The sequence below is a fragment of the Pleurodeles waltl genome, chromosome 4_2, assembly GCF_031143425.1.
Source record: "Pleurodeles waltl isolate 20211129_DDA chromosome 4_2, aPleWal1.hap1.20221129, whole genome shotgun sequence".
NCBI classification, from domain to species: Eukaryota; Metazoa; Chordata; class Amphibia; order Caudata; family Salamandridae; genus Pleurodeles; species Pleurodeles waltl.
In genome coordinates, this window is record NC_090443.1 from 524,769,872 (window position 1) to 524,784,454 (window position 14,583).

The 14,583-nt window shown below is 45.7% G+C and overlaps 1 protein-coding gene across 1 annotated transcript in view; it reads right to left on the reverse strand.

Annotated features, from left to right (window-relative positions):
* The window catches only part of LOC138293050 (nmrA-like family domain-containing protein 1), a 56,745-nt gene that overhangs the window by 12,132 nt on the left and 30,030 nt on the right, over positions 1-14,583 (reverse strand). The window contains exons 3-4 of the mRNA XM_069232039.1: positions 12,319-12,574; positions 11,010-11,203 (exon numbers count right to left, since the gene is read on the reverse strand). Of these exons, the coding sequence (XP_069088140.1) occupies positions 11,010-11,203; positions 12,319-12,574 (450 nt within the window). The remainder of the gene's footprint in view (positions 1-11,009; positions 11,204-12,318; positions 12,575-14,583) is intronic.

Here is a 14,583-nt window from a genome sequence, read left to right on the forward strand (position 1 = left end):
TGTGGAGTGACGGAGTCGCTCCCTTGCTCCAAGCAGGCACCGTCCAAGATGACAACCGGTATCCTTGGACTTCTCTCACAGCGACAAGCATACTCCTAAGGACACAGAGGGTGGACATCATCGACATAAACTGTCCTGAGGTCCTGATGATGAAATTTGGAGGAGGTAAGACACTGCCTTTCCTGAGAGCGATGGTACCCCTGTGTACTGCTTCTTCTTCACCTGCTGAGGTCTCTGTGCACTATTTGCAAAATTCCTTTGTGCACAGCCTGGCCCAGGTCCCCAGCACTCCATCCTGTGACGCTCAACTCACTGAGTTGTTCTCCGGCGGCATGGGACCTTCTTTTGTTGTGCTGCATCAACTGCGTTTTGAACCTCCTTTGTACCCGGATCCTGCGGCTCCTGGGGGAGCTGGCTGGCATCCTGAGGGCTCTCTAAAGTGCTGAGAGACCCCTCTTCCTCCTCACATAGAGTTGAGGCCCGCAGGTCCCTCCTGGGTCCATCCAGTGCCATTTTGATACAAAACGCCCTTTTCTCATAGCCAAGGCTTGTTGGTGACTTCCAACACGAAATCACGTCTGCAATGATCTTCATGTCGTAGGACATCCTTTGCATCATGCAGGAACCCGCTGGCATCTTCCTAGGGTGCATTCCTGCAGTCTTCGACTAACTGGGACTCTTCTTTTGCACCGTCTTCTGGGTTAGCGGGGGCTCCTGTCCTTCGTGGAACTTCTTTCGACTTCTGAACATGGTCTCCTTCCTTTGCAGGTCTTCAGGTCCAAGAATCCAGCAGTTGTTCTTTGCAGACCTGGTTGGCAGCTGCAAAATCCCAATCACGAGGTGTAGTGTGTCCTAAGGAAACTTGCAGTACTTTACTTCTGCTTTTCTGGGCTCTGGGGTGGGGTAATTTACTTTCCTTTACTGTATTATTACTCTCCCAGCGATTCTGCACACACTACACTAGTCTAGGGGGGAATTTGTGATTCGCATTCCACTTTCTTAGTATATGGTTTGTGTTGCCCCTAGACCTATTTTTTCCCATTGCAATCTATAGCATTTCCTACTGTTTGCATTGTTCTATGACTAGTTTCTTGTCTAATTTTGGTGTCTAGTGTATATATTGTGTACAATACTTACCTCCAGAAGGAGTATTGTCTCTAAGATATTTTTGGTACTGTGTCACCCAAATAAATACCTTTATTTTTGGTAACACTGAGTATTGTCTTTACTTGTGTATAAGTACTGTGTAACTATAAGTGGTATTTCATGAGCTACAAACCAGGCCAGCCTCCTACAAGTGGCCACATTCTTCAAATCACCGCTGACTGCCAACGGGCAACCCCAGAGACCGATCCTCAATGGCCAAAAGTTGCACCAGAGTCTGTTGGACCAGGGAATATCATCTGAGTCCAGATTGGTCACCAAAGGCAGACATCTGCCTTCATCAAAAGATATTGTTGGTTTGCAGGACCCACTGTTCATGGAGATACATAGTCCAGCCGTAGCTGGCCTTCTACTGGTTCAAAGAAGACTTTGAGGGACACCAAACCCACTAGCCAAAGTAGCCCTACCTTACTCGTGGACTAAGCAATAACAGCTAGGACACCCCCATAAACCATACAAAAAAACGGCGATATACTTACAAACTCATAAATCTATAACTCCAGTACCCTCTGATGGATGTTGCTAATCTTAGTGTCTAAAAGTTCATAAAAATAAACAACCTATTTTTATAAATTGGTGTTGGATTTCTTTCATATTGCATGACTTTTTTTATTCCGTCCATTGTTTGGTGCTCCACTTCTACTCAGAGTTGAGCCAAAGGTTTTACAAACGAGCCTGACTGGACCCAAGACAGCTTTGCAAGTGTATTATATGGTAAGCTCGCACAACCATACCACATAATACACCACAAACCTTGCACTTGCGTTACTCTATTTACTAAGCCATGCACAGCCACGCAAGATGGATTTACGTGGCTTAGTAAATCTCAATTAAGCCCAAAGAGTCAAATCGTTTTTATATCTATTTAAAATACCACCAAATACTATGCATTATTGCACGTTAACACTCATTTTAAATATAGGTCCATTTTGTATTTCAGGGTTGTACACTACACATTTTTCAAGTAAGCGTAGCTTCCTTTTGGAGTTTACATATCCAGGTGAGAGTTGTAGATCTAATAAAGTCAGCCTTTCTACCCTACCCCACTGAATCGTTTTCTCAAAGTTTTCTCTCATTATTCCCAAGAGTCGATCCAGGCTCCTGCTGGCTAGTGTCTATCTTGAGATTCAGTGTAATCGTATGCTCTTTCCTCTGCTTACTTCTTTGAAGAAAATGCACAAAAGTAGAGTGAAGATGTTTCAGAATTTAGCACTATGTGCTCTAACAGCTCAGGTGGTGAAGCAGTTGCCCATTGACACTGATTATTAGGATCTTTTTGCTGATTGCTATATTTCTGGTTTTAAACATGTATTAAACTTCTGTGAAGTTTCCAGACTGTCTATTTTCTTTCAACCCTTGACTGTGACAGGTGTAGTGCCCCTCCCCCCACCCCTTGCGCCAGGTGAGGAGGGTGAGGCACGCAGCCCTGCCGAGTGCCACACCTCTCATGTTAGGGTAACACAATTTAAGTCAGGTCCCCGTATTACCCTGTGATCAATAATTTATCACACAAACCAGATGAAGAGAAAGCTAAGTGGGTTACCCCTTTTTCCCTGCCTTGTGGTGGATAGCTCTACTCTTTTCATGTGACTGTCAGCCAGTGACAGTGTGCTCGGAGCAGCCAGCCAACTTAGGGCCTTGTAAGTTATAATAATGCAGCAGGTTGAGACCTGATTGGACTGTGCTGTGATGTGGCTTGCCCACCTGACCCGGCTGCCTCCTTTGGGTGCTGATTGGTGTCAAATGTATGCACAAGCGAGTACTGTGAGATACTTCCAACACCAAGGGCTTTGCAGGGGTTCTGGATTGTGTGCAGAGATACTGAACTTAAGTATGGGGCTTCAGAGTGTTGGTTGATGGATCAGACAGACTGAAAAGCTGTGCCAGAGTGACCGTCAGGTTGGCTAGTCCCTGACACAGCACCCACGTGGGAATTCCAATGCCTGATGATGAAACGGAACTGTGACTTCAGCAGAAGCCTTTATGCTCCTTTGGTCAAAACAGCCATAAGAGCGCTCCTGACACACGGGCAAGTTTGCATAATCACCTGAGAAGAGGTGCTCTAACCCAACCCAGAATTTGAGTGTTCCAGAACTATGTTGCAGCTGGTGGTAAGTGTATTGGGGCCAAGTAGATGGGGCAGCTTAACACACTCTGGGGCTCATTACGAACCCCTAGCACTACGGGAGCATCACTTTTTGTGACGCTTTGGTGGCGCTGTACATTGTGACATATTTACAAGGTGGTGTTAAGCCACTTTTTGTGGCTTAACTCCACCTTGTAAATACAACCCCTTCACACTCAGCACTTTGCATTGAAGAGGCGTGCAATGGGTGTTGCTATGGGTGTTCCACAGCAACACCTATTGCATTTTGATGCTGCCCCAGATTTACAATGTTTTGTAAACCTGAGGCAGTGCCAAGATCTAAGACCACCCTAGGGGCGCAACCAGGAGAAATGCTTTCATTTCTCCTTGTTTTTTGCTCTTTCTATGTGTGCTGCATCCCGCAGCACACAGAGACAGAAAGAGCAAATCGCCATTGAGGATTGTTTTTGTGCAGGAGGGGGAAAATACAACCCTCTTGATCCTTATAAAAAAAGCTTGCTGATCACACTTTATCTCCCCCAGGCCATGGATGGGGTTTTGGACAGAGGGGGCGGGGATGTCCAAAGACCCGCCCCCTCTCCCATTGAATTATTATTATTTTTTTAAACTTGCAAGATCTGTATATATTTTTTCAGCTCTGCGGCAACCCAACACATAAAATGTCAGCCGATGACTGTGTTACCGTCTTACTGTTTTGGGTGTCTGGTATCGCAAAGTCCTCAATAGAATCCACAAATAGGGCAAGCTTCATGCCTAAGTACAGCAAACTCATAGCAAGCTTCAGCAACCCATGTATCAACATTCAGGGTTTCCGGTCATGGATTTGGAAAACTAAAGCCAAGGAGGGACAGATTTGGTTCAGAAAAGCATTCCATGGATTCACCGTGCCTGGGCATCATGCTTGCCATAGATTTGCGGCACAAAATTAGGATTTGAAAATTACACAAAACATTTTTTTTTTAAATCAGGCAAAAGCCAAAGGCCTATCTGTCACCCCAAATACACAGCGTCGGTTGGCCATCTGTAGTGAATTGAGAGTACAGACTAGCCTCCTGTCAGGCCCTGCAGCCAAACATTGCTGTACATGGCCAAAGGCCTTGTGCACCTTGTGCAGAATGGGTTGGATCCAGTGCATGACGACAGGCCCATGTGCCTACCCCCACTGTGCAGTCTGAAGGTTGTGTGCAGTGCGGTTTGGCACTGGCCAGGTGTTATGGCCAATCCTCAAAGCTGTAGTCTAATTTAGTTGGGGTGGAGTTACTGGCCAAAGCAGGTGGTGGTATCACCTAGCTTACCTGTAGATTGTCTCTTTGAGAATGACCTAGAGGCCTCAGGTTGAGTTTAGGACCCATGCAAGGTATCCCTGAGGAAATGCTTCCTCTCATTTCTGGTGAAATGAAAAAGCAAATGAGAGAAAAAGGCCTGAAATCTCAGGATCCCTCTCCACCAACAGGTAAGAAGGATATCAAAGTATCCCTTCTCCACCCTGACACTAAGGATACCATTCCTGTGGTGGGAGAAACCGCTCCTGGGGTGGAACCTGTACCAAAGGAGCCATTAGCTACCACAGCTGGACTTCCAGAGGTACACATACCTCTCTGTGGAACTACTAATCCAGATGTGCAAAACTGCACCATTTTATTAAATTTGGAGCATCCCTCCAGCCCTCCCAGAGAAACTTTAGTGCAGCAGTCCTGCACTACCTCTAAGCACTTAGGACAGCAGCCCTGTCCTATTGTGGAGCTTGTAGGACAGCAGCCCTGCCCTGCTCCAACTCAAGAGAAACAGCAAACCTGTTCTCTCTTACAGCCATATGAACAACGTTTTTGCCCAGCTATGGCTTTATTGAGACAGCATCCCTGTCTAGCATTTACTGCATTTGACATAGGCCCAGTGGACCAATCCCTCTGCCCAACTTTAAAACATACTGATAGAAGCTCTGAGCATTTACACTCACACTGTTGGTTAGGTAAAAATCTCCAAACAGGGTGGTTTACATCACACAGGCAAGTAACCACATAGTGGATGATAAAGGGAGTAACCACTCTATTGCAGATCTACTCTCCACTTATCACCACTTAGACAATAAAGTCTCAACTGGCCAAGGTTAGCCTTATTGTCCTTTATTTGGGGGGGGGGGTTGTGTGAGAAAGTGGCCTCTTTCTAGCATGGTTACCCCCACTTTTGGCATATTTGTGAGTGTGTGTCAGTGTGTTTTTACTGTGTCACTGGGATCCTGCTTGCCAGGACCCCAGTGCTCATAGATAAAAACCTATATGTCAATGTGCTTTGCCTGTCTCACTGGGATCCTGTTAGCCAGGACCCCAGTGCTCATAGTTTGTGGTCTAATGTATGTGTTGACAGTAGTGCTTGACTGTGTCACTGAGGCTCTGCTAACCAGAACCGCAGCGCTTATGCTCTCTGCTTTTAAATTTGTCACTGTAGACTAGTGACTTCATTTATCAATTTCAATTGGCACACTGGACCCCCCTTACAAGTCACTAGTATATGGCACCTAGGTACCCAGGGCATTGTGGTTCCAGGAGATCTATATGGGCTGCAGCATTTCTTTTTGCCACCCATAGGGAGCTCAGACAAACCCTTGCACAGGCCTGACATTGCAGCCTGCGTGAAATAACGCACACGTTATTTCACAGCCATTTTCACTGCACTTCAGTAACTTATAAGTCACCTACATGTCTAACCTTCACTTGCTGAAGGTTAGGTGCAAAGTTACTAAGTGTGAGGGCACCCTTGCACTAGCAAAGGTGCCCCCACATAGTTCAGGGCCATTGTCCCCAGACTTTGTGAGTGCGGGGACACCATTACACGCCTGCACTTCATATAGGCCAATACCTATATGTAGCTTCACAATGGTAACTCCGAATATAGCCATTTAACATATCTAAGATCATGGAATTGTCCCCCCATTCCAAATCGGGTATTGGGGAGCCAATTCCATGCATCCTGGGGGTTCCACCATGGACCCTCAGCACTGCCAAACCAGCTCTCTGAGGCTTGCACTGCAGCTACAGCTGCTGCCACCTCACAGACAGGGTTCTGCCCTCCTGGGGTCTGGGCAGCCCAGGCCCAGGAAGGCAGAACAAAGCATTTCCTCTGATAGCAGGGTGTTACAACCTCTCGCTTTGGAAATAGGTGTTACAGGCTGGGAGGGGGAGTCTCCCCCAGCCTCTGGAAATACTTTGAAGGGCACAGATGGTGCCCTCCTTGCATAAGCCAGTCTACACCGGTTCCAGGACCCCTTCTCCCCTTCTCTGGCAGGAAACTGGACAAAGGAAAGGTTAGTGACCACTTCCCTGTCCATCACCACCCTAAGGGTGGTGCCAGAGCTCCTATAGTGTGTCCTAGACTTCAGCCATCTTGCTTTGCAAGGTGTGGGGGCACTCTGGAGGGCTCTGAGTGGCCAGTGCCAACAGGTGACGTCAGAGACCCCTCCTGATAGGTCCATACCTTATAAGGTAGCCAATCCCCCTCTCAGGGCTATTTAGGGTCTCTCCTGTGGGTTCTCTTCGGATTCTGCTTGCAAGTTTCCTTCAGGAATCCTCTGCAACAACTTCAGCTTCCTCTGACCTCAGATCAACCGCAGCCTGCTCCAAGAAACGCTGTAACTGCAACAAAGTTTCCACCAGAGATACTTTTCTTCAGCAACCTCAGCTCCAAGTTAGCAACTGCAACAGTTTCCACGGTGTGCACTCTCTGAGGACTCCCTGTCTTCATCCTGCACCAGAAGAACCAAAGAAATCTCCTGTGGAGTGACGGAGTCACTCCCTTGCTCCAAACAGGCACCTTCCAAGACTACAACCGGTACCCTTGTACTCCTCTCAGAGCGACGAGCATGCTCCTAAGGACACATAGGTTGGACATCATTGACATAAACTGTCCTTAGGTCCTGCTGATGCAATTTGGAGGAGGTAAGACATTGCTTTCCCTGAAAGCGACAGTACCCCTGTGTACTGCGTCTTCTTCACCTCCTGTGGCCTCTGTGCACTATTTGCAAAATTCCTTCGTGAACACCCTGGCCCAGGTCCCCAGCACTCCATCCTGTGACGCTCAACTCGATGAGTTGTTCTCCGGCGGCGTGGGATCTTCTTTTGTTGTGCTACATCAACTGCATTTTGCACCTCCTTTGTTCCCGGATCCTGTGGCTCCTGAAGCTGCTGGCTGGCATCCTGAGGGCCCTCTAAAGTGCTGAGAGCCCCCTCTTCCTCCTCACACAGAGTTGAGGCCCCCAGGTCCCTCCTGGGTCCATCCAGCACCATTTTGACGCAAAACTCTTTTTTCTCATAGCCGAGGCTTGTTGGTGAATTCCAACACCAAATCATGTCTGCAACGATCTTCACATCGTGGGACATCCTTTGCATCATGCAGGAACCCGCTGGCATCTTCCTAGGGTGCATTCCTGCAGTCTTCGACTAACTGGGGGCTCTTCTTTTGCACCCTCTTCTGGGTTGGCAGGGGCTCCTGTCCTTTGTGGAACTTCTTTCGACTTCTGGACTTGGTCTTCTTTCTTTGCAGGTCTTCAGGTCCAGGAATCCAGCAGTTGTTCTTTGCAGACCTGGTTGGCTGCTGCAAAATCCCAATCATGAGGTGTAGTGTGTCCTAAGGAAACTTGCAGTACTTTACTCCTGCTTTTCTGGGCTCTGGTGTGGGGTATTTACTTACCTTTACTGTATTCTTACTCTCACAGCGATTCTGCACACACTACACTTGTCTAGGGGGGAATTTGTGATTCGCATTCCACTTTCTTAGTATATGGTTTGTGTTGCCCCTAGACCTATTTTCTCCCATTGCAATCTATTACATTTCCTAGTGTTTGCATTGTTCTATGACTAGTTACTTGTCTAATTTTGGTGTCTAGTGTATATATTGTGTATAATACTTACTTCCAGAAAGAGTATTGTCTCTAAGATATTTTTGGTACTGTGTCAGCCAAATAAATACCTTTATTTTTGGTAACACTGGGTATTGTCTTTACTTGTGTATAAATACTTTGTAACTATAAGTGGTATTGCACGAGCTTTGCATGTCTCCTAGTTCAGCCTAAGTTGCATCCTGCAGCACACAGAGATAGAAAGAGCAAATTGCCATTGAAGATTGTTTTTGTGCAGGAGGGGGAAAATACAACCCTCTTGATCCTTATAAAAAAGCTTGCTGATCACACCTTATCTCCCCCAGGCCGTGGGTGGGGGTTTGGACAGAGGGGGCGGGGGAGTCCAAAGACCAAACCCCCCTCCCATTGAATTAAGGCCCATATTTATACTTTTTTTTACACCGCATTTGCGTCATTTTTTTATGTAAAAGCGGCACAAACTTACAAAATACTATTATATTTTGTAAGTTTGCGCCGCATTTGCAACACAAAATGTCGCAAATGCGGCGAAAAAAAGTATAAATATGGGCCTAATTTTTTTTTTTAAACTTGCATGGTCTTTATATATTTTTTCAGCTCTGCAGAAAACCGACACATAAAATGTCAGCCGATGACTGTGTTACCTTCTTACTGTTTTGGGTGTCTGGTACCGCAAAGTCCTCAATAGAATCCACAAATAGGGCAAACTTCATGCCTGAGTACAGCAAACTCAGAGCAAGCTTCAGCAACCCATGTATCAACATTCATGGTTTCCGGTCATGGATTCGGAAAACTGAAGCCAAGGAGGGACAGATTTGGTTCAGAAAAGCGTTTCCTGGATTCGCCGTGCCTGGGCATCATGCTTGCCATCGATTTGCGGTACAAAATTAGGATTCGAAAATTACAGAAAATAATTTTTTTTTAAATCAGGCAAAAGCCAAAGGCCTATCTGTCACCCCAAATACACAGCGTCGGTTGGCCACCTGTGGTGAACTGAGAATACGGACTAGCCTCCTGTCAAGCCCTGCAGCCAAACATTGCTGTACATGGCCAAAGGCCTTGTGCACCTTGTGCAGAATGGGTTGGATTCAGTGCATTACGACAGGCCAGGGCCAGGCCCAGGTGCCTACCCCCACTGTGCAGTCTGAAGCAGTGCTTTAAATGGGCCGGTACTCTCCGGTACTGAGTACCGGCACTTTTTTATTTTGAGAGGGAGAGTACCGGCATATCTCAAGAAAAACGTAATACTTTTAATTGGAGAGTACCGGCACTTCTCAGAAACAAGCAGGTACTCTGATAGAGAGTACCTGCACTTCTATTTTTCCATTTAAAGCACTGGTCTGAAGGTTGTGTGCAGTGCGGTTTGGCACTGGCCAGGTGTTATGGCCAATCCTCAAAGCCAAAGTTGGAAAAACTGAGTTATGGTTCTCACACTTGTGTGCAAAATCACTAAATTTCCCCAGTTATAGTTAATAATATACACAACACACGCCATAACTTGGTTCCCACACCATGCTCAAAACACCAATTTGCCAACGGCACATTAACAAAGAAAGCATTATACACATCTTTACATAAATGAGATTAACAACTTTAAGCCTCTTCCCACCCACAAGACAGCTTTCCCAAGTTCTATAAAACATATGAAACCATGGAGCATTTAGCAGGGAGCAAAAGCATTCCCTAAGAGGCCTTTGGCAAGTCCCAGTAGACCAGAGGCACGAGGGTAATAACTAGCAATTCCCAATAAATCCATGAATTCCCTCTGCCAAGGGGGATTTATCACGGTTTCAGTAATACTATGAGAAAAAAACGAAACATAGATATAGAAATTAAAGTATTGTAAAAAAGGGAGACTGCATGATTTCACCATATCTATTAAGATATGGTGCTGCTGTCACCCCCTTGGCTTGCACAGTTTCCTGGTGCATGGCACCACGCACACACCTTTGCTCCACAGAGCACATGTGTGATTCATGTGTAGTGTAGGTTTTGTTCTGGATGAGCACCATTCCAGTACAAACTTTGGGGCAGATTTACAAGAAAGTGGTGCATCGGTCCCAATGTGCCACTTTTCTTTCATCCCCCTACCACCACTTAATGACACCTTGGTTGCGTCGTTTTGAAATACGGCGCACCATGGCTGTCATTAGCACAATAGCATCAACATTTTTGATGCTATAATGGTGCTTTGCTGCACTAGTGTCACAAATGTTGACGCTAATGCAGCAAAGAACAGGAAGGCCCATAGGTTGATATGGTTACGTCATTTTAACGCCTGCTCTGAGAAGGCATTAAAAATTACAGAAAAAATGGTGCAGTGAAATGTACATTTTTTTCAGGCCTCCCTGAGTCGGAGTGCTCCCTTGCATACATTATGCCTGGTGCAGTCATAATGTGATGCAAGGGGTTACAAAGTGGTGCAATGCATGCATTGCGCCACTCTGCAAATATGGCACAGGGAAATGGCCTCCTTAACACCACATTAGCATCAAAAAAGTTACGCTAGTGTGGGACAAGGAGGCGGCAGGGGCTTTTGAATATGCCCCTTTGTATTTATGCTATACAGTACAGCACACATGCAAAGTTAAGACAATTTTAGAGAAAATACAACTTTTTGTCCCTCTTTGCATTTGCCTCCAGAAAGTGTCGATTTTTAGGCTTACTTCCCTCTCTACAAACGTAAATATATAAGGCTTTGTATCAAAAATGAGTCAAAAAACCGTGGGTGGCTGTTTAGCAACGCCCATGTACATGTTTTTGCGCTGGAAAAATAACCCCAAATCGTTACTTTGCAACACCTTTGGTGACTTTGCATTGGTCCAAAGTGTTGATAAATTTAGCCCTTCTCTGCAGCCCAGCACTTACCCTATCATCCTGAAATTGTGTTGGGTGGAGTACTCTTGATAACCTAACGGCGTACTCTTTAATCGTCAGGCGATCTGCAGACAATGAGCAGCTCTTCCCGATCCATCTGTGAGGGTTCTTCAAGATGGAGGCGATAACTGGGCCTACTTGGACCAAGCTGATCCCGTCCATAGCGGTATCTCCCATGGGGAGAGCTGCAGGGGGAAGACAGAGAATGGATAAGGCCACAACCTCTGGACTAAATAAAATCTCATATATTTATTAAGAGGGATCAATTCATTCACCCAGGCATCCTTTCATTGACATAGTCTCAAACCAGACACTTCAGTTTTTCAGAAAGTTGAATTGAAATCTATACATATGGACACTTTTGTTTTGCTGCTAGTACAAACATTTGGTGTTGCTTGCTGCTTCTAGTGTTAAATCTTGCTCCTAGAGGTTTCAGCAATGGCTTAAAGAAATGCTGACACATAAAAGACTAGCTATAGTTGTTCACAGTTCAGCACAAGGGGCACTGATGTGTGGTTTTCTAGTTGTATAGAACACTGAATATCAGGACTGAGGTTCTCTGCGTGGGTCAGAGAAACAGAATGGCGAGAGTCGGTGGTCAAGCTTGTGGAGCATCTGTATATGTGTACGGGTCTTAGCCCCAGCCCCGGGAATTATGCGGCAAGTGAGGACCAAACTATTTAGTATGGTAGATGCAATTATGTTGTTAACAATTAAAAACATTCGTTTGCTATTTTGTCATTTTAACACCCATTAATAATGTCTGTACAAATGTTAACCTAATAGTACCAGTTTAACACAATATGACATCAACTAACAACTGACTACTACCTTCCCAAAAGGTCTGGCACTGCGAGGCACCAAGCGCACGGCGTTTTCTTTTAGCAACTGTTCATCCATATGAGTTAGAAGTCATTTTTTGTTGAAGTCTGTAAATTATGCAACTGATGGTAGACTATGTGGCAACTGCTTGAATATGTGGGAAACGCGCAGCCACAGATACGCATAATTTCAGGGTCCCTGATCTTAGTACAGGAAAAGCAGTCTGTGCTTCGAGTGAACCTGAGGTGACTAATTGGCACAGCTGTGAGTGCCCGCGTTGGAATGGCAGGTGAACGGCAGACCATGCTTGTGCTGAACTGTATGAGCCATTTGGATGGCCAGTACTGGACATGGTATTGCAGGTCGTCAAAGGGTGAGCTTTGTGCGTGTGTCCACACAGCGGTCAGTAAGAGGGTACCAGGAGAACAGCTGTGGTGCTTGTGATTTACCGTTCCCTCCAGTAATGACTTTCTCTCACCTAGTTTATACGTGCAGTGGCCACTTGGAGACGGCTTCGGTGCAGCGACAAGGTCTTCGAAGTAATATGGCAGGATAACCTCGGTTTTAGGCAGGGAAATCTCATTCATGTAGTCGTTGATGCTGGCCTTGGCATCCATGTGCCTGGCGGGGAGGCCGTACTTCCGGTGCACGTGGTGCTGAGCAAGGAACACCACGTGCCGGACTCCCTGCCGCTTGCACCCCTCTGCCAGAGAGTACCCACGCCGAATCTCGCTCTGGGAAGAAGAAAATAGCTTTATGCAAAAATGGCAGTTAAATAGAATTAAACGCGCAACTATGATTAATATTCCTTAGAAAAGTACAACGACCGATCAACAGATAGGTTTATCTTGGGTCCTACGCTGTAAAACTCACTGACTAATACATTCTCAGTGCTTGCTGGGCACTTTGTGAGTTAGGGCTCCGGGCCCGTTGAAGCCCACTGTGCAGGCTGGGCCTTGGTTAGCTACAGAGTGTCCATTCCCTGTGGCACGGGAGCTCAACCGCCCCGACCACTTTGACTGCAATTTTAACAGGTATTTTCCAGTAGCCACAACAATTACGACAAAACTTTGCTATCTGAGGAGAAACAAGAATTGGCACCTCTCTTTGTTGGACTCATATCTGAAATCTCGTGTCCTCCATTGTTTAGATATCAACATTGTCAGCATGCTAAACTTCTCTTCCAAGAGAGTGTCAATGGTGCAGACAACCTTGACCACATAACTCCCACCTCACACAATCTGCTCTGGCAGACTGCTTTCTTCCGGGCTAAATTTTATCACAAAAGCCGAATATGAGTATGTGATGAAAACATTTGGGGCATATTTACAAGAGAGTGGCACATTACTCCCAATGTGGCACTTTCCTTGCGTCGTCCCTGCCCCACCTAACAACAAAATGATTGTGCCAGATTTACAATACGGTGCACCATGGCAGTCGTTAGGACAATAACGTCAAACTTTTTGATGCTCTTGTGGTGCTTTGCTGTACTAGCGTCAATAATTTTGACCCTAGTTCAGCAAAGCCCAGCGAGAACCATTGATTAAAATGGGTGCGTCATTTTAATGCCTGCTCTGAGCAGGTGTTAAAAATGATGGGAAAAATGGCGTAGTGAAATAATGTAAATTTCACTACGCCGCTTATTCGGGCCTCCCTGCATCAGAACGCCCCCCCTTGCATACAATATGCCCGGCGCAGGCATAATGCGGCGCAAGGGTTTCCAAAGTGGCACAAAGCAAGCACTGAACTACTTTGTAAATAAGGTGCGGGAGAAAGGCCTCCTTAACGCTGCCTTTGTGTAAAAAAAAAAAATGAGGCTAGGGCGATGCAAGGTGGCGTTAGGGACTTGTAAATATGCCTCTTGGAAAGCAAAACCTTGGACTACAGAAAGGCTTTACGATGCCATACTAATGACAGGCAGTGTGCTAGCCAATTGCTAATTAACAATAACAACTTCTCTGAAACGTACAGTGTAGGAGCTAGATTTTTATGATCTTAATTGGTGCCCTGGGAAGCCAGTCGCTTTATCTCACAGTACGCACTTTATGAACATTTTCTAGTTCATGTGCACCTTTTTATTCTGTACTTCACATGGAATTGCCACTGTAGGGGAATTGCCCCATCAATACGCAGCAACTCCAATGGTTGTGCTCCTGTGCCTCAGAACTCAGAGTGTGTTCCTTGATGCTTCTGAGCATGTGCAACCAAAACTACGCAGTGTGATGTTATTCTGCAGAGTTAAATTTGTGAATCTAGGATATATCCAACGGATTTTACTGAAACCTCAATCGTTTGCTAAATCAATTGAGTGGCTAAAATGGATTAATCATCCACGAAATAACTTCATGGTAAGATAAACATGATTCTTTTTGGTGTACATGTCAAATAGTGTGAATTATGGAACACATCAGTAATATGCAGGAAATCATTCAGATGATGGACACCTACCTGCAGTGATAGTTTTAGGTAAAGTCTTCTTTTATTAATGTCCTGGTGTATGACAACATGTCTAGCAGGCCATCAGATCTCTCAGTAGTTCCAAGTAAACCCTGAAAATCACAAGAGATAGGATAGAACCCCGGTCACCCTCTCGGTCACTGCACTGGAGTTGAGTGTGCTGGGCTTTGAGTGTCATTTGGCCTGGTCATATATGCCATGAAAAGGAAAATTTGGAACAAACACACATGAAGCTGAAAATAGGTGCTTGTGTTCTTCCTCACATTAGCCATGCGGAGTCTTTGAA